Below are 18,152 nucleotides of genomic sequence, written 5' to 3' on the forward strand. Positions count from 1 at the left end.
GTTGACGGATAGTTAGTACATATTATTGATAGCATTTCCTACCTGTCAGGGGAGAACCCCAACATATCGACTAGTAGTCTCTATCTAAAATTCGACCAGTTCCAGTGCCTGTATGCTGAGAGTGACAACCCATCTTAAGGAAATAGGAGCCCGTTGGTCGCCATTACCCAACTTGCGCGTATACGCCAGCCACCAACTAGAAAGCAATTTCCCATGAACGCTCATGCCTGCTCGCAGGGCCAGTTGTCTTTTATCCAGTCCAATATCAAGTCGGTCAGTGTTGTGTTTGGCATATAGACGTCGCTGTCGCTTGAAAAATCAGCACCGATCCCCGCGAACGGGGCCGCTGCAGCCATGTGAGACTCAATGAAATCAATATAAACAAGGTCTACTGTTGCCGGGGGCTCAGAGCCATTCCACGAAGGTGTCCCCCTGATGACATTCGGGACACGGAAAAAGTCAATCGGCGAGTGAATGGTGTCATCGCCATCGTTGCCTCCATCGTCATGGGTTGTGTACCCCGGTATTAGGTCATGCTCAGCATAACCATTACTCAGGAACGGGGATTGGTTGGTAAGAGAGCCAGCGCTTGATCGGCCACCACCGCTGCCAAATACACCACTGGTATATGCTGATTGCTCGGGTGGAGCAAGCTGCCATGTCAAATCGTCTACCTGGTGGTTCTCAGTCAAAATTCCCGGCATCTTGTTTAGCACATCGGCGATATAACATGCTCGGGAGTAAGGTATGTCTTTCACATATCGGAAGCCGCTGGTAAATGGGGAGACAATATATGTATTATCCTTGGTGAAAGGACCCTTAAAAATGTCAAAGCGGATGGCACCGGTATTGACTATGACAACTGCTGGGTTCCCAGCACGAGAGTCATCTCTCACGGATACGGGTAGCACTTCGGTCTCCAGCCAGGTATATATATTACCCTTAGCTGGATATTTCGCTTGGAACATAAAGAGATCTTGTGGGGCACACCCGTACACTTCATCCAGCTGAAGAGCGCTTCGGGATTCTTGAATAAGTTGGGATACGTTCTGTCCGTGCTCCGTGGGGAACGTGGTCTCATTCAGGCCAGTGTGATGATAGAACGACAATAAGTTATTGTCGATATACTTCCGATTGAAATGGAATCGGTCCCATGGCCAAAGGGAAGATGCTAAGGCGGTCTGTCCGGGCTGGCGGTGGGTAGAAAGACCATTGATGGACATGAAACCGATGGTTTCCATGAAGCGACCGCTGGCCAAGCCGTAGGACATGCGATCATACTTGGCGTAATCGCGGATGTGGTAATGACCGCCAAAGAATTGGATAGGGGTACTCCAGCGAAGAGACCTAATTTCTCGCCATATGTCCCAATACTCATCCGAGTGTACAGGGGCATGTCCAATTACCAGAAAGAGGTCCACCTCGTGGTCCCTGATAGCTTCCTGGAACCATGCCTCCTTGATTGTCTCACTGACAGGTCGCACTACGGTGTTATTAGCATTTCCTTTAAAGTTGAAAAGAAATCCAAAGGCCACGATGCGGATGCCCAATTGCTTGGTGACGATTTTCGTGAAGCGAGGTGCCAATGGCCTGAAAGCGTTTGTCCGTGGGTCATAGAAATCAATGTTTGATGCAACATAGTGTCCGGCGAAATCGAGTGCCGTAGTAAAGAACTCAGCTGATGCGGTGGATTCCTTATACAGCTCATGATTTCCCGATGACATCAGGTCGATATGCTGCTCTCGCAGAATGTTAGAGATATAGATGCCTTTGGGATCCGATGAGTCGTAAAGACCATTTCCTTCCACTCTATCGCCAGTATCGATGACTAGTAGATCCACACCCATAGACTCTGCCTTCTCGCGCATGCGGGTAGTGAAGGAGATATAGTCACCCCAGTCAGCGGAGTACGAGGGTCTATAAGGGATTGGAGATCAGCAAGGCCTGGAAATTGGCTCCGAAGAAGACTTCAGCGCCATACTCTTGTAGATGACCAGCTAACCAGCCATGAGTATCTGTGGTGTGAAGGAAATTGAGCTGGCCCCATTGCAGGTCACGCAATGGAGCCTCGATAGGTTCGGGCGCGGTCGGTTGTACAGCATGGACGAAGGGGGATAGAAAGAAAAGAAGGAAAGTCCCGAATGCAGAGGAGAGCAGATAGTAGGTGCTGAACATGCTCATACTCATGCTTCCCTAGGGACGATAGTGATGAGGGTAGTAGCAGATGTAGTTTGATTGAATATCTAAATACGAAGTAGTACTGATTGGCAATGAGCGGTAATGTAACGAATGACACGCGCAAGTAGACTCTTTCCCTAAACTATAAGGATGATGGAAAGAGAGTCAGATCAGTTAACCATGCAACAAGCGTGGTGGTAGCTGGATAGATGAGTAAGTACCTTGATGGTTTAAGCACCGACACCAAGCTTATCACGGATAGGCACTAGTCTAGTTCAGTAGATAACTACTCTGTAGATAGGAACTTCAGGAAGGGGACGGACCCAGAAAGTGCTTATCGGAGGGAAAGAGCCCGGCGAGAGGCGCCAGGGAGAGAGGCTACGGAAGGAGGCGACCGGTGAGACCGTCAGGAAAGAGCAAAACCGCAACACGGCTTAGTCAGCGCTAAGCCCAACAAGTCCCTTCGAAGCTCCTCACCAAAAACCAACCTTCCGCCGAAACCTCGTCGACGAAAAAGATTCCCCGAACCCCCGAAAAAGCGTTGCGAGCCTCCCCATCGGCTGTTCTTTCTTCCTTTGATACCAATTGTCCAAACAGACTGGTATTTTCGTGAAGTAGTTCTCGTTTCCTTCACTCTTGCTTTTTTCCTTTCACTTCTTATTTTTATATATCTCACAGTCCGGCCATGGCTGCTCCCCGACTTTTCCGCCCAGCAGGTCGTCTGCTTTCTTCGCGCCTTACTTCGGCTCCTCTTCGCCCTGCTTTCTCTCAGACCGCATGCGCGCCCTCAATTCTGCGCTTCCGGGGATATGCTACGGAATCTGGCACCAAGGAGGTCACTGTCCGTGATGCTCTGAACGAGGCGCTCGCCGAGGAGCTGGAGAGCAACAAGAAGACTTTCATTCTCGGAGAGGAGGTTGCGCAGTACAACGGAGCGTATGGCACCCCCCCGTCCCCCATGTGCATTGGCTGCAGTCCATGGATCGCATATCTGAACTCGCTCTACTTTCAATAGTTACAAGGTAACGAGGGGTCTGTTGGACCGCTTCGGTCCCAAGCGGGTCATTGACACCCCCATCACGGAAGCCGGTTTCTGTGGTCTCGCCGTCGGTGCTGCTCTTGCTGGACTGCACCCCATTGTGAGTTCCCCGATTTGTTACCTTCCGATATTCAACATTCATCATCAGAGGGAAAATGCACAGTATACTAAGACTTGCTGTCCGATCTCTAGTGCGAGTTCATGACCTTCAACTTCGCCATGCAGGCTATCGATCAGATCATCAACTCTGCCGCCAAGACCCACTACATGTCTGGTGGTATCCAGCCCTGCAACATCACTTTCCGTGGACCGAACGGTTTCGCCGCTGGTGTTGCCGCCCAGCACTCCCAGGACTACTCTGCTTGGTACGGCAGTATCCCTGGTCTGAAGGTTGTCGCTCCCTGGAGCTCGGAGGATGCCAAGGGTCTGTTGAAGGCTGCCATTCGCGACCCTAACCCCGTCGTTGTCCTTGAGAACGAGTACGTACCCCGCGGAAGTACCGGATCCTTCTTTGCGGAATGTTGTGAGTCTGACAATAGTTGCATAGACTGCTGTACGGCCAGGCCTTCCCCATGAGCGAGGCCGCTCAGAAGGATGACTTTGTTCTTCCTATTGGCAAGGCCAAGATCGAGCGCCCCGGCAAGGACCTGACCATCGTCACCCTCTCCCGCTGCGTTGGACAGTCGCTTAACGCTGCTGCCCAGCTGAAGCAGAAGTACGGCGTTGACGCTGAGGTGATCAACCTTCGTTCCGTCAAGCCCCTCGATGTTGAGACCATCGTCCAGTCGCTCAAGAAGACTGGCCGCATCATGTGCGTCGAGTCTGGTTTCCCCATGTTTGGTGTCTCCTCCGAGATTCTCGCTCTCTCCATGGAATACGGCTTCGACTACCTGACTGCTCCTGCCGTCCGTGTCACTGGTGCCGAGGTTCCCACCCCCTACGCCGTTGGCCTCGAGAACATGAGCTTCCCCCAGGAGGACACCATCGTCAGCCAGGCTGCCAAGCTGTTGCGCCTGTAAAGGATGAGCCGTTCGTTGTACATGAAGCGACGGTGAAGAAAATCTGAATTAATAAAATCATGTGTCTAGTACCCTATCATTGTTACAGCCATTTCCTCTTTCCTTATATTACCTCGTTCTCCCACTTTTCTGGATTTTGTACGACTACAACACAATCAACGTTACTCTACATTTTATAGAAAAACTATGTGCCTGGGCATGGTTGTATCTTTCCGTAGCATGTCCGTATAATCGCATCTAGTTCTGTTCCTGATCGGTCGGGCTCCGCATGATGTTCGTTCAGACAAACGAAGTTTCTAACGGAACGTTCCTGGCACCAGCACACGCAGGGGAACAACCGGTGGGATTTTGAGGATTGTAATACACCCCATTCATCCCCCCATCCCGGTCGTATTCCTCATCTGTATCGCTCTCCGCCTGATCAACCTGCACATTATCGCGTTTCGTCGATTGGCTCCGAGCGCGCCGTAGGCTCGTATCATCTGCTTCCGGAACTTCATTGTCTTCATCGTCGCCGCCTAGGACGTTTTTCTTCGTGGGTGCAGCAGGTGCCACGGGTCCTTTGACCGTGGTAAAAGAACTTTTGAAACCTCCCTTTTTGAACCCTCCCCCACCTCCTGCACTACCCCCTGCTCCAGATCCGGTTCCCGTAGTCGATGCTGAGGCAGCTTTGGGGGTGTCAATGACCCTTAACCCCGCCTCGGCGTCGGCCTTCCGTTCGGCTCTTCTGGCCTTCTCAGCGGCATTGGGATCCCGGGATAACTGCTTAAGGTCTTGAAGACGCTTGCGGTGTTGATGGTCATATGAAGAAATGTGAGCTTCGTATTCTGGATGACGTGAGTAGGACTTGTTGCACAGGGTGCAGGTGAAGGAGCTCAGAGCGGAACGCGCAGATTCGGTCTAGTTAAAGATGTAGTGGTCCTAAGTTAGCATGGAGGCACTGTTCTTTACATCTCTGAAGCTCTTTAAGATCAAGCCCTGAATCGCACCTTGGGAGTGGGATTGGTGAAGCCTCGCTGTGTTTATGAATGCATTGGTCAGCCAAAATTTGGGAACTTCTTGCTAATATATATATAGCTTGGAGGGATGTTCGGAATCTGGGCACTTGCAGGCGCCATCGTTCTATAGAAAGTACGTAGATATGCTTTGAGGACTTTGTCGCAGCGAGCAGATAGAGTGTGCGTGAGGATCAGAAGGTGTGCTGCGTACTCACTGAGCAACGATGGTTTGAGCCAGTGGTTGTTGCAACTTGTAGCATGGTATATCAGCGACTGCGCATCGAAGTTGATACTTTCTGCCGAAAGAAATCCACCGCCCGCCGGAGGGAGTAGCTCGGGCTGATGCTCGGTCAGATACATACCGTCAATACCGGTGCAATACCGTTTCTACGGAAGTCGAGCATAACGAGCCAATCATGAGGCCTCTAATGCGGCAGATCATCGCCTAGCAGTTATTTACCAAGAAAGTGTCGATAGGATCAGATTCCAAGGAAATCTGCTTTCCTCGTATCACAGCCAGCTATCGTTGGTCAATGGCCATGCTTTGAATACAGATAATCCCATCGCAACAATCTTGATCGCAATAGTCTACCGGCCCTGGTTCTAGCTCCTAGCGCGGACGTACATCATAACATCGCACCTGGTAGCCGGGTGCCGTTTTTAGAGACATGGCCGCCTCGAAAGAAAGCATGCCATCCAGGCCAGAGGATATCGAAACACGCTCCATATTTTCAATGCAAGAATTGGACCCATCACCAGTTAATGATGAATTTCCAGACCTTGAGTCTGGTGAATACTTTCCCACAGAACCAAGTCCCCCATCGGCACGCGAGCCCATCGCCGGGGGTGGTCGGTTCTCATCGCTCAAGTTAGGTCTTCGCGGACACAGCTGGGATTCCTGGTGTATGGCTAAGTATATCCAAGATGTTATAATAATGACAAGAAGCTGACAGTGACATTGAAATCTCCAGTATCTGCTTTCCAACGATACTCAACGTATCCGCCAACCCTGTTCCTTGCATTGCACTGGGCCAACACCTCTCTCATCCCTCTGGCTACTAGATCTGTGCCCAATAGCGAAAGTTTTCTACTTCTCACCAGACCCGTCTACCAATCTCCGGGACTCGAACATCTCGTCCTGACCGCGCCCGTTCTGATCCACATTGCGTCCGGGATTGCTTTGCGCAACATCCGCTCCGCAAGGCGGGCGCGACTCTATGGCGCCGAGACAAGGTCACAGAGACACTCCTTGACGTTTTGGCCTCGGATGAGCCTTCAGGCTCGGTTAGGGTATTCGTTGGTTCCGTTACTCGGCGTTCATGTGCTTGTCAACCGCATCACCCCATTGATGGTTGATGGGGGTAGCTCGGGAGTCGGACTTGGTTATGTGGCCCACGGCTTTGCACGTGCCCCCGCACTTTGGAATCTGTACTATCTGTTGTTCGTCGCCGTTGGGGTGTGGCACTTCATCGGTGGCTGGGCTGCATGGATGGGCTGGAGAGTGACAACGGTGCGGAAGGAACGTGACCGAAAGAAAGGCTCCCTAGAGGGTTACTTGGGAGCCTCGGAAAGCGAGCAACGACTTCGCCGACAGAGGAAGATGTGGTGGACAGTCAATGGCATTGCCGCGGTGGGTGCATCCATCTGGCTTGCAGGCGCCCTGGGAATCATTGGGCGTACGGGGCAGGGTTATGGCTGGGAGGCCAAGGGATGGAATGAGATCTACAGTCAGGTCCCTGTTATTGGATCCTGGCTCTGACCCAATTGTTTCGGACACATAATTAGATCATGGGATGGGAGTAACGGCCGATATGAATGTATAATAGCAAGAAGCAAGATGTAATGTTAATTAATGACAGCGCCGGCGGAATGGGAAGAGAGAATGAAGTAATGAAGTGAGTTTATTGTAGTTATGTGGTAGATAGTAACTACACTACTACTAAGGGAGTGGCCCGTGCTTCGCTGATTGGAAAGTTGGCGGGCGGAAGTCCAAAAAAGTTTCCGACAAGCAGAGAAAAAGACGAAAAGTCCTCGGTGCTCTCCACCCCCGCGCATTGTTCATTCGTTGCCTAGCCTATAATTATATCACCAACAGGTCGATCCCAGAGTCCGGGTCCATGAGCCCACACCTTGGTGTCCTCTGTCGTGTCCTCTCAATTCATTTCAGATTTCGCAGCGATCGCGCAATTGCCCGCTGCACCGAATTAGGATTCCAACAACGCCCACCACTCCGCCGAGTCTACTCTACCCGCTCATCGGCTGCGGAGATGGCTGAACAGTTGATACAGTATGACGGCACTGAGTACAGAGCAGTGAAGGAAGGACTGGCGTACATTTTGAACCCCCCGGCTCAGGCTCCCGGTACGAAAAGGGATCTCAAAGCTGACGAGCAATCGCAATCAGTCTTCTACAACCCTATCCAACAGTTCAACCGGGATCTTAGTGTCCTTGCCATTCGCGCATATGGGGAGCACTTGCTGGCCTTGAAGAAACAGAAGGCCGAGAAGAAAAAGCAGAAGGCTGCGGCGAACGGCTCAGCGAAGGGCAAGAAGCGCAAGAGAGAAGAGGAAGATGGCAAGGGACAAACGCAGGATCAGAACCAAGACCAGGGAGATCACGCTACAGCACAGCAGGCAGAGCAGGACACTGCGCCATCTTTCACGATTCTAGACGCCCTCTCGGCCACGGGTCTGCGTGCCCTGCGGTATGCTTCAGAGATACCTTTTACTTCTTGCGTCGTCGCAAACGACCTGTCACCTTCAGCAATTGAATCCATGAAGACGAACATCAAATACAATGGACTGGACGCAAAGATCCGTCCCAACACCGGAGATGCCCGCGCTTACATGTACAGTCTTTTAAACCAATCCAATACTCCACCTGTTGAAAGCCACACAGGGAAATTTGATGTGATTGATCTGGACCCTTACGGCTCTGCTGCACCTTTCATGGACGCTGCGGTTCAGGGAGTCAAGGATGGTGGTCTTCTCTGTGTGACCTGTACCGATGCTGGTGTCTGGGCCTCATATGGATATCCTGAGAAATCATTCGCCCTATATGGCGGAATTCCAATCAAAGGACCGCATTGCCACGAAGGTGGCCTGCGCCTCATCCTGCACGGGCTTGCAACCTCTGCTGCAAAATATGGTCTCGCAATTGAGCCGCTCCTCTCCCTATCGATCGACTTTTATGCCCGAGTTTTCGTCCGTGTCCATCGCTCCCCCGCCGAAGTCAAATATATCTCTGGAAACATGATGATGGTTTATAATTGCGATGCTGGATGTGGCGCGTGGTCGACTCAGCCTATCACCCAAACGAAACAGAAGCTGGACAAGAAAGGAAATCCCTTTTATCACTTCGGCTTCGCTCAGGGTCCGGTAGCAGATAGTCGTTGTGGCCACTGTGGCTCCAGGACTCACCTCAGCGGTCCAATGTGGGCTGGCCCTCTTCACAATGCTCACTTCATCCGCAGAATCCTTAACATGCTCCCCCAGGCAGATAGGAATGTGTACCATACCATTGACCGGATCGAGGGAATGTTGACCACGGCCATGGAAGAAGATTTGAATCTAGAGGTTTCTGGAGATGAAGCAAACCAGACACCTACTGGCACAGCTGGTGAAGATATTCCCGTGGACGAGTATTGTGCAATCATTCCACGGCTCGATCCCGCCGCCCGGGAAGAATACCCTTTCTACTTCAGCCTCAGTGCTTTATCCAAAGTCTTGCATACATCCACGATCTCCATTGATGCCATGCGTGGGGCTATTCGACACCTAGGCTACCGGTCAACTCGCAGCCACGCAAGACCGAATACAATTCGTACCGATGCTCCTTGGGAGGTGATCTGGGAGATTATGAGGGAATGGGTGAGGCAGAAGTCTCCCATCAGAGAAGGCGCCCTCAAGCCCGGAAGTCCCGGCGCTGTCATTATGTCCAAGAGCAGGGAGAACATTCAGGGCCGTGAGGGCGAGGACCCGTCTCTAGCACTCCTCAAGTCTGAGCTTGAGGCAGCCACAGAGGAAGCAAAGGATGTCAAAGAGATGGTTACCAAGATTGAAGCTGCCTTGTATCGCTCCGGCGCCCGCCAAGCGTTTGGAAGGAAGAGAAGGGAATCCGATACTCGACGCGAACAATTGGGAACGACGCAGGACGGTACCCAGGATTCAAAGCCTTCCCGTAATTCCGATGGTGCAGGCAGACCCCATCCTAGCACGCTGGAGGTTGTCTTCGATGAGGCCTTGGGCAGGGAGACGGCCAAGAAGCGATTGGTGCGGTATCAGATTAATCCTCGTGAAAACTGGGGTCCTCTGAGCCGAGCATCCGGAGGCAAGTGAGTAATGGGTTGGTCTCTGTCGAAACACCGAATTGCGCATTAATCTGGTGTAATTGTAGATAACTATCATCCACCATAACTAAATGTCGTTGTCAATCCATCATTACGTTTTACTCTAGGAACTTTCATGTCTATTAGTATAAGCCTTGAGAAATACATCCGACGTAGTTCCGCACCTCTGAACTAACTAGCGTGGGAATACAACCGAGTAGAATGTTAAGACGTTTGCTGTGAGGTCAGCAACCTGCAGACTGAACTTCTGATATCGAGACGAACAGAGTAACACACGCACGGAGGGAGTTTTGATGCCTGGACCCCCCCATTTTTTTTTTCTTAACTTCTTTTCTTTTTAGACAAGCATTGGAACCAAATGCGTTATGTATTGACAATCTAAAACTGTCTAACGAGGCTAGGAAAAAGACATGATAGATTACACTCAAGGTACATGACATAAATTCAGGCCATTATTCCTCATCAGCGCATTAAAACTTGGAGACCGCGACCGCGACTGCCTGGGTATCACTGTGGCTGATGCTGACGCTGACTTGTTTGACGCCAGCCTGCTTGGCAGCTTCAGCTGCAGCACCGTGAAGCTAAATATCAAGTTAGTCGGGATTTCCGATCAGCGGGAAAGTGACAGAGTAGTACTTACGTTGACGACGGGCGCCCCGGTTGAATCACTTGAGATCTCAATGTCCTTGAGGGGGGCACCTGCACCCTTGCTGGTGACACCCAAGGCCTTGAAAACAGCCTCCTTGGCACTCCACCGTCCTGCGAAAGATGATCGAGGAGACGCTGCCTTTTGACAGTATTCTTGTTCGCTTGCGGTGAAATTCCGTTCAATGAAGGTTTCGTTTTCGATGTTGAAACTTTCAATGTTCTCCACATCCACACCGACCTTCGAGTCTTCAGAGGCATTAGCCTTTGCCAGCGACTCGATCATGGTCTTTGTGCTCTCAAGTCCTTTGTCGTTAGCCTTGGGGGGCTGGGCAGGAAACTTGAGTTGCGAAGTCTTCTTATCGGCAGCCACACGGTAATCAGGGTTGAGGAAGACCTTGCTTTGCTGGGCATCTTCGTAAGGAGCCTTGTCCTTAGCGACGAAGATGCTGTTATTGATCAGTCCATTGTGGAAGAAGCGGTATGCCTTCTTCTGTCTCGCCTCGACCTTGGTCTTGTAGGCCTGGTACTGTGCCCGATCCAGGGTTGCGTAGAGGTACTTGGGATGAATACCGATAACCTGTGCACCCTTCTGGCCGAAACCAAACGAAGTGACGGAGAAGGCATTGATACCGTCAGTCTGGATGCTGCGGCTCGGGTAAACAATGTAGTCAAATTTCTCCATCACCTTGTCCACGTTATCAGCGTTGCGGTTGCCAGGAACCAGACCACTTTCAAGAACCTGTAGACAGCCGTTGAACATCCAGGCACCAGCAGCACCCTTGGGATGTCCGGTGAGATATTTCTGAAAGATACCCAGAAGGGCGTTGCCCTTCTTCCGACCCAGGTGCTTCATCTGCTGGCAAATGACGTCCGATTCATTCTTGTCATTGGCGACAGTGGAAGTACCGTGGAAGGAGGCGACGCCGATATCATCAACAGTCAGACCCCAGGTGGCGAGAGCACCACGGAGAGGAGCGATACGAGAATCCTGCTTCCAGAAGTTGTTTCCAAGGCTGAATTGGGCATCCTTCTCTTGGCGGATAGCTTCGCGTTCAATGTGCTGAGCGCGCTCCTGGAGGTAACCAGAGACGTCGAAAGAATCATCAGAGGCCTGGGCTTTCATAGCATCGGCTTCTTCCTGGAGGTATAGTAACTCTGATTCTTGCCATTCCTTGATCTGCTTCTTACGCAGGTCGAGCTGGCGGCGGCGGTACTTGATGTCCAGCAAAGGAGATGGGAACTTGCCAGGGTTCTCGCGTGCGGTGGTGAGAACTCCTTGGCCGGGTGCGGGAACAGAGCGACCAATCTTGTCGGTAGCCGTGGTTGTCAGCGCAATGATACCATAGATCGGCACACCCATGTCCAGAGCAAGCTGGGCACTCATAATGAGTTGCATACCGCAACCCTGAGACTCCATGAATCCAGCACGAGTGGTAGTGGTGGGCCGCGACATTTCTTGCGGGGTGCGGCCATGGGCAAACTCGTCTTCGGCATTGCTGGTCGCCTTCATGTTGGCGAATTCATAGGACCCTTCTTCTTGGAAGTCGTCGAATCCTCCAACGAAGCAGACGCGAGCCTTTCCTTCCACGATCGTCTCGTAACCAATGTCAACGGATTCGACGGCAGTGGCGCAAGCACCAACTGGAGTCTTGATCGGGCCAGTGGAGGACAAAAGGAGCATGTTGACCCAGGCACTCATCGTGTTGATGAAGGACTCCTGCAGAATGTCCTTCTGAAGAGGCTTGTCCAGGTAGCGGTCCTTGTACATTCCCCGCAACGCATGGGTACCACCGATACCCGAGCCAATGCAGTTTCCGACCTCAGACAGGTGGACGTACTTGTAGAACTCATACGGATCAGTAATACCAGCTGAAAGCATAGCCTCAGCAGTGCAGACAAGGACGAACAACGTGACTGGATCAACTTGTTCAATGATATCGTCAGGGATACCGTATCTCTTAGCATCCCAGCCAGTGGGGATCTGACCAGCAACGAGACGATCGAACTGAAGGGCCTTCGGGATCAGGAGGGTGGCTCCCTTCTTCAGGCGCACGGTGTATTCGCCAGACTCCGGCAATTCAAAGATCTCCACCTTTTCGCCATGCTCACGCTTGAACTCCTCTGCTGTCTCCTTCGAAGCTTCAAACGGATCCAAGTCTTCCTGGATGACAATTTCCTGGAGCAGCTGCTTCTTCTTAGGATCATAGCCCTTGAACAATTCGGGTTCAATAAGCCGGATACCAGTATGCTCAAGGATGAACTTTTCGTACTTCGGCTTCACATCCTTGTCATCCACAGGCTCCCCAGACTTCGCATCGACCCATCCCGAGTAGGCCTTACCCTTCAATGGACCGTTATGGTGCTTAATGAGACCCATGATCCAGGCCATCTCCACACATCCTTCAAGAGAGAACTTGCCGTACGCCTCCATCTCCCAGCGCGTGCGAGAGTTACCCCAAGGTCCGACCTCGGAGAATCCGGTGACAACAACGACCTTGTCCAGGTTAACCATGCCTTTCAGGTTGTCGTTGAGTGGTTTCACATCTTCCACCCAGTTGGGAAGACTGGGGAACTGGTACTTGATGTTGGCACGAGGCTCAGCAATCACCCGTTTATAGAGGACTTCACTGTCCTCTCCATTGACGACCTTATTTTCGATTGCAGTCTCCTTGATGACTGCCTGGCGAACATCACTCGTCTCCATGATTTCCGTGCGAAGCTTCGTCATGAGGTCCTTCAGGTCAGGAATGAATTGGAGACCACCATTGAGGTCGGCCCAGACAGGATCGAGCTGACACAGATTGACAATGGCAGGCGCCATGAGACCAAGCAAGTTGAAGGCCATCTCTTGCTGCGAGAACGTCCGAACACCAAGCTTCTCAACACCTTCAGCAACCATGTTGTTGCCGCTCATTAGACCCGTACCCCGAGTCCATCCAATGACGGCACCACAGATGGTCAGGTAGTTGTTCCAGTTCTCAGAATACCAGCGGTTGAAGAGCGTTTCCAAAGCCAGTTTAGACTCCGAGTAAAGACCATCATTTCCGAATGTACCGTGGTTAGGGGATAGGGGGAGGATGACTTGAGCGGGCCGTGTTTCGAAACCGTTGCTCTGCTTCTGGGTCTTGATGCATCCCAACAGTCGCAAGAGGTTCGTCAACATAATGCGGTGAGCCAGCTCAGACTTCGAGTCAATGGAGTCGATCTCACGTCCATTCTCAGGAATGGCAGCAAATGGAACGACGAAGTCCAAGTCCCAGCCGAGACCCTTCTTCGAATCGTAAATATAGTCGACAAGTGCTTCCACATCTTGCTTGCTACCTTGGTTGAAAGGTACCACAACAAGCTGTGAACCACGGCCACCATAGCGAGCATACATGGCCTGGTAGTACTCAGTGACCTCACGAGAGTATCTGCTTGTCGTGACAACCACCTTGGCACCACCACTGATCAGACCTTGCAGCACTTCCGCGCCAATGGAGCCCGCGCCAGCGCCAGTCATCAAGACGTTCTTGCCTTGGAAGGTGAGACCCGACCGCGCAGCAGATTCCAGAACGTCCAGGTAGACACCGGTGAGCTTCTTGTTGTAATCCCAACCGTGTTCAGACTTCTTCTTGAGATGCAAGAAAGGGATGGTTTCCACTTTACCTGCGCGGGGGCTGCCGTTGCGCTTGACACCATTCCTGCCAGTCTTCTTGCCAGACCCATTCTCCTGGGGCATGATCTGGTTCTCATTCATGCTGAGGGCACGAATAACTTCCTTGTAGAGAGCATTGAACTGAAGTTGAGATGACTTGGACAAGCGATGCTGTCTGCGGATCAACTTGTAGACGCTACGAAGATCATTTTGGACCTTCGTACGGTTGCTGTACTCGGAGATAGGGCCTCCCTCTGCCATTTGCTTCACGTAGTGTTCCAGCTTGCGAGCGCTAGCCCGGGGAACCTCCTTGTACCCAATGTTTCCTCTGGCATCGACAGTAGTCTGGGGCCCGGTAGGCACGGCGACATCCTTGTACACAGGGGCAACACCCAGAACTTCCTTGCAGTTTTCGATAAGCTGCTCACCAAGTTCCTTAGCCAATTGATAGGTTTCACCCCGATCAGTGGGGCAGTTGTCAATGTGGTACTGCATGAACTCAAGAAGTAGTGGGTTTGAACGGTTCATAATGCGAATGCACTGGCTCACGATCTCACGATCCACGACCTTGAGCCTACCGAAGATGATGTCGTAGTACATGCTCAGAGCATCCTGGCGTGCCCAGTTCCAGGAAGAGTCATACACGCGTGCTTTCAGGGCATCGAAAGCCGGCTCGATACCAGAAGCATAGAAATCGCCATGCTCAGCCTGCCAAAGGTCCAGCTGTGCTTGCAATGCCTTCTGAGACTCCTGAGAAGTGATGTAAGCCTTTTGACCAGCGCGCAGGTCCATCTTCAAGTAACGCGCAATGATCTCCAGCTGCTGCTTGAACAACGCCCGCTGGTCCTTGGTCAAGGCATCAATCGCAGCCGGATCCATGAGCATGCCGCCACCACCTGCCCCGCTATCACCACCGGCTGCCGGGGACGAAAGGCTGATGCCCGCACTGGCAGCGTATTTGTTCGTAACATCATTAAGGTACGACTTGGCCTCAGCCTCAGAGCCGATTCGGGAGGGCGGCTCCATGGTGAGAGCAAGGAGAAGGACGCCATCTTGACGACCAGATCCCAAACCCCATCTCGTCTCAAGATATTTGCGAACTGCGGTAATGTTGAAGCCACCGGGCATCTTCGACGAGACCAGGCGAGCAATAAGGGATGAAGACTGCTTGCCAAGTTGTCCATTAAATGTCGCCTGCATAGATGCACCTAGCTCGTCCAAAGGTGTGTCTTCCGGTTTCTCGGGCGTCGAACCGAATTCCTTTCCGAGATCTCCCAGAATCTCATTCTGCAGGGTGGATTTACCTGGAAATCGAGGGAAACAAATTAATACCCGTTCTCAATAACGTGTAGGCAGGTGAAATGGCAAATACATACCGCCAACCAGATCTTTGATGGCTTTACTCAAGGGCACATCCGACAAGCTCTTCTTCAACTTCTGCGCGACCAGAGTTCTCAGCACATCCACAGCCGTGACCGGTGCGTCCTCAATTGCTGCTGCAGGGCCGGCACTAGGTGGAGCTGCTGCCGCGGGAGCTGCGGCTGCGGCAGGAGCAGCGGCAGGAGCAGCAGCAGGGGCACTGGCCGCAGACTCTGCCGATGGCTGCGCTTCCTCTTCCTCCACGGGATCGACGTCGTAATAGATTTCCTTTGCATCCTTGTTGTAGCAAAGTATTTGGCGCTGCACGGAAGTAGCAGCATCGTATGCCTCATATTTTGATGCGAGGGTCCGTCTCGCCATGCCACCCAACGTGTCTGCGGGACCGATTTCCACAATTCGCTCCGTCCTCTTCTCTGCAAGTATGACATCTTGGGTCTCAATCCATCTCACTGGTGAAGCAAACTGGTAGGCCAGAAGTTCAACCAGCAAAGTGTGAGCCAGCTCCTGCTCGATTTCGGGCCGCATGTTGAAGGAGACTAGACGATAGAATAGCAAGAGTATAGTAAAGAGCCCTGGCGTGCTTCGAGGATAGCGGTCGCAGTATCAAGCGATTGCGACAGATTCGGTGGGGGGAGATACGACTTGGAAAAACCGGCTCGATGAGAGAGATAATCCAGGAAGAACAGCGGCCAACGGTAGGGAAATCGAGTGATGAGGTTAAGGGTAAGAGAAGAAAAGAATATAATTAAACTGATAATATAGGTTGATGATGGCTGAACTGTTTCGATTCTAATTGAACAAGAATCAGTCAGCAAAATAGAAAAATAATTACTTGAAGAAGTTGTACTTTGGCTCCTACAACCAGCCAGCGGAAAAAAGATGCTGGAACGGAAGGGAAAAAAAGTTGTTAGAGGTGGGAATTAAGAGTACTCACCCCAGCCTAGAGCCACTGGCGGTGGGGAGACTTCGCCGATGCCCTGGGACCGAGATGTCCCAAAGAAAAGTGGATGGGATAGAGAGCAAAGAAAATACAATAGAAAAATAAAATAAAATAAAACAAATAATAGATATCTATTAGACGGAAAGGGAGATTGGAAGATACTATCTATGCACCGACCGAAGAGGGTTACAGAGTTATGGCCGGATGGGATTTTGGACTAGAAGCTTTTGGTGAGTGTTGGGGCGGGAGATTACTTTCGTGCGGTACGGAGTACGGAGTATGGATTTACTCCAGTAAGGACGTTTTGGGGAACACTCATGGGAACAGTCATTGAAATTGGGGTGGAACAGGGTAGAAATCTCTTCTCCCTCCAATGAGAGCTTATGATAATAATAATAATAATATTAATTTTGAGATTAATAACCACGATAAACGAGAATATGGAAGTTGGAGTCAAACCAAATCATAAGTTGAGCTAACCCGGCTCCGTAATGTTTTTTCCTTACCCGGGCGTAATAAATAACTTAGCTGATACCTACACACTACGTATACGAAGTATACTCTATAAATTTCTCGGGTTAGTACCTATTAACTGTAGCTGCCTTTGTAAAGTCAATCAGCAGCATTTCCTGGCTTTTTATACTATCCGGAGTCTGGAATCCACTTATATCTAAGAGGTCTAAAGATTAATTAGATGGTAATAGATGGGATCGTATGGCAGCACTGAATACATCTTGACTTCACAAGTATGAAACGGAATGCCTCAACCAGTGACAGCTAGGCAATCATTTACACCAGCGTACCACGGAAGTACTTGTCTGGTTAATTATATATGCCATTCCTCAAGGTTTATGAGGAATATCATAGTATTTGAGTAGTATTGATTGGCCCATTACAGTTGAACCGATCTTGGGTCCCCCATCTCTCAGTAGACGTCTTTGCGTAAGTATGAGGATGAGAGCAGCATAAGAGTCTACGTTCAAGCTAGAAACGGACTAGAATGATACAGGAAGCAATACTTTGGTTTCATTGTATCATACGTCTCTATATAGGTTATTCTGCGCATATATGGCCATCGAAAGAGGCTTCGGGACATGTATATTGTAGCTAGTCTTTTAGAGCTCTACTTATCTCAAGATGCAAGGTAACTAGTACAACATATATGAATTGCAGGTAACTACGCTACCTTGATGCTTCTACAACCACTACAATTGCAACTATTATACTAGCATTATTCACTACCTACATTACATACACTGTTGCTGCTAAGCAGGCGTTGGAGATTAGACAGTCATGAGAGTATACGATGTACCTGTTTTTGTTTGAAGTGCTAGCTAGATAGCTAACGTTAATTCGGTAGAGTAGTAGTAGGAGGGTACATTGGTGGTCAGGTATTGTCATATCCAACCCTACGGGCCAGCCCAACCATTTTGGATCTTTGGGGAGATCCTCTTGCCCACCATACCTAATCCGGTCAGTTCCCATTCAACCAGCCCAAGCCGGCGGAATTCTGCCTCCGCTCGGCCGGTTCAACAGAGTGTGTTGTGGTTGTGGTGGTGGTTGTGTGGGTGCGTGTGCGCGCGCCAGCCAGTGCGAGTGCCACACCTATCTCCGCACGTGTAATAATAAAATATCGCCTGGATGTGGTGAACAGCTTTTTTTGCCAATTAAGGCCTGGTTCACCCCGTCCACTCCAGTCTGTACCAGTCCACCTTTTCTCCCTTTTTTTCCCTTCTTTTGTGATCCTTCTTCATTCTGTTCTTCATATCTATTTTACTGTTTTTCCATATTGTAATATCTTCCCCCCCCCATAACTCCCCATTACACCGCTATCTTCTCATCGGTGGACGGTGGACCAGCCGATGACACTCGGCCAGGCTTGATCAAGTATTGTTTGAAAGAAAAGACCCATCTGTGATAGAATTAGGTAGGACACTCCGGGAACTGTTAATCTGTTGTTCACAA

At 50.8% G+C, this 18,152-nt stretch overlaps 5 protein-coding genes across 5 annotated transcripts; 2 read left to right on the forward strand and 3 right to left on the reverse strand.

Moving 5' to 3' along the window:
• Nucleotides 1-67: 67 nt before the first annotated feature.
• ASPBRDRAFT_485057 (metallophosphoesterase family protein) lies at nt 68-2,593 on the reverse strand. Its single transcript, XM_067626101.1, has 4 exons — nt 2,502-2,593; nt 2,400-2,443; nt 1,982-2,320; nt 68-1,917 (listed from the first exon to the last, which is right to left on the reverse strand). Exons 3-4 carry the CDS (start codon nt 2,185-2,187, stop codon nt 222-224), a joined length of 1,902 nt encoding a protein of 633 aa, XP_067482631.1. The 5' UTR covers nt 2,188-2,320; nt 2,400-2,443; nt 2,502-2,593; the 3' UTR covers nt 68-221.
• A 270-nt stretch (nt 2,594-2,863) lies between these two features.
• On the forward strand, nt 2,864-4,236 carry ASPBRDRAFT_119327 (pyruvate dehydrogenase (acetyl-transferring) subunit E1 beta; the record flags this gene model as incomplete). Its single annotated transcript, XM_067617244.1, has 4 exons — nt 2,864-3,114; nt 3,194-3,317; nt 3,410-3,696; nt 3,765-4,236. The coding sequence occupies 4 exons, from the start codon at nt 2,864-2,866 to the stop codon at nt 4,234-4,236; spliced, it is 1,134 nt and encodes a 377-aa protein (XP_067482632.1).
• A 279-nt stretch (nt 4,237-4,515) lies between these two features.
• Nucleotides 4,516-5,638, reverse strand: ASPBRDRAFT_194021 (putative C2H2 finger domain protein; the record flags this gene model as incomplete). The annotated part of the gene is made up of 3 exons (XM_067620702.1): nt 4,516-5,136; nt 5,226-5,252; nt 5,597-5,638. The coding sequence occupies 3 exons, from the start codon at nt 5,636-5,638 to the stop codon at nt 4,516-4,518; spliced, it is 690 nt and encodes a 229-aa protein (XP_067482633.1).
• A 75-nt stretch (nt 5,639-5,713) lies between these two features.
• ASPBRDRAFT_173324 (uncharacterized protein) lies at nt 5,714-9,690 on the forward strand. The gene is made up of 3 exons (XM_067619747.1): nt 5,714-6,137; nt 6,206-6,864; nt 7,523-9,690. The coding sequence occupies exons 1-3, from the start codon at nt 5,903-5,905 to the stop codon at nt 9,569-9,571; spliced, it is 2,943 nt and encodes a 980-aa protein (XP_067482634.1). The 5' UTR covers nt 5,714-5,902; the 3' UTR covers nt 9,572-9,690.
• A 242-nt stretch (nt 9,691-9,932) lies between these two features.
• Nucleotides 9,933-16,150, reverse strand: ASPBRDRAFT_205359 (trifunctional fatty acid synthase subunit FAS2). The gene is made up of 3 exons (XM_067621737.1): nt 15,244-16,150; nt 10,223-15,171; nt 9,933-10,163 (listed from the first exon to the last, which is right to left on the reverse strand). The coding sequence occupies exons 1-3, from the start codon at nt 15,770-15,772 to the stop codon at nt 10,053-10,055; spliced, it is 5,589 nt and encodes a 1,862-aa protein (XP_067482635.1). The 5' UTR covers nt 15,773-16,150; the 3' UTR covers nt 9,933-10,052.
• Between the last annotated feature and the right edge of the window lie 2,002 nt (nt 16,151-18,152).

Source organism: Aspergillus brasiliensis, assembly GCF_001889945.1.
Source record: "Aspergillus brasiliensis CBS 101740 unplaced genomic scaffold ASPBRscaffold_3, whole genome shotgun sequence".
Lineage (NCBI taxonomy): Eukaryota > Fungi > Ascomycota > Eurotiomycetes > Eurotiales > Aspergillaceae > Aspergillus > Aspergillus brasiliensis.

Excerpts from the sequence above, each read along its gene's own strand:
- ASPBRDRAFT_485057 (XM_067626101.1), bottom strand. The coding sequence starts at position 2,187 with ATGAGTATGAGCATGTTCAGCACCTACTATCTGCTCTCCTCTGCATTC. Across the intron at positions 1,918-1,981 it reads TTAGCTGGTCATCTACAAGA|ACCCTCGTACTCCGCTGACT; the intron begins GTATGGCGCTGA and ends AATCCCTTATAG.
- ASPBRDRAFT_173324 (XM_067619747.1), top strand. The coding sequence starts at position 5,903 with ATGGCCGCCTCGAAAGAAAGCATGCCATCCAGGCCAGAGGATATCGAA. Across the intron at positions 6,138-6,205 it reads ACACAGCTGGGATTCCTGGT|TATCTGCTTTCCAACGATAC; the intron begins GTATGGCTAAGT and ends TGAAATCTCCAG. Across the intron at positions 6,865-7,522 it reads CAGTCAATGGCATTGCCGCG|TATGACGGCACTGAGTACAG; the intron begins GTGGGTGCATCC and ends CAGTTGATACAG.
- ASPBRDRAFT_205359 (XM_067621737.1), bottom strand. The coding sequence starts at position 15,772 with ATGCGGCCCGAAATCGAGCAGGAGCTGGCTCACACTTTGCTGGTTGAA. Across the intron at positions 15,172-15,243 it reads CATCAAAGATCTGGTTGGCG|GTAAATCCACCCTGCAGAAT; the intron begins GTATGTATTTGC and ends CTCGATTTCCAG. Across the intron at positions 10,164-10,222 it reads CCGGGGCGCCCGTCGTCAAC|CTTCACGGTGCTGCAGCTGA; the intron begins GTAAGTACTACT and ends CTTGATATTTAG.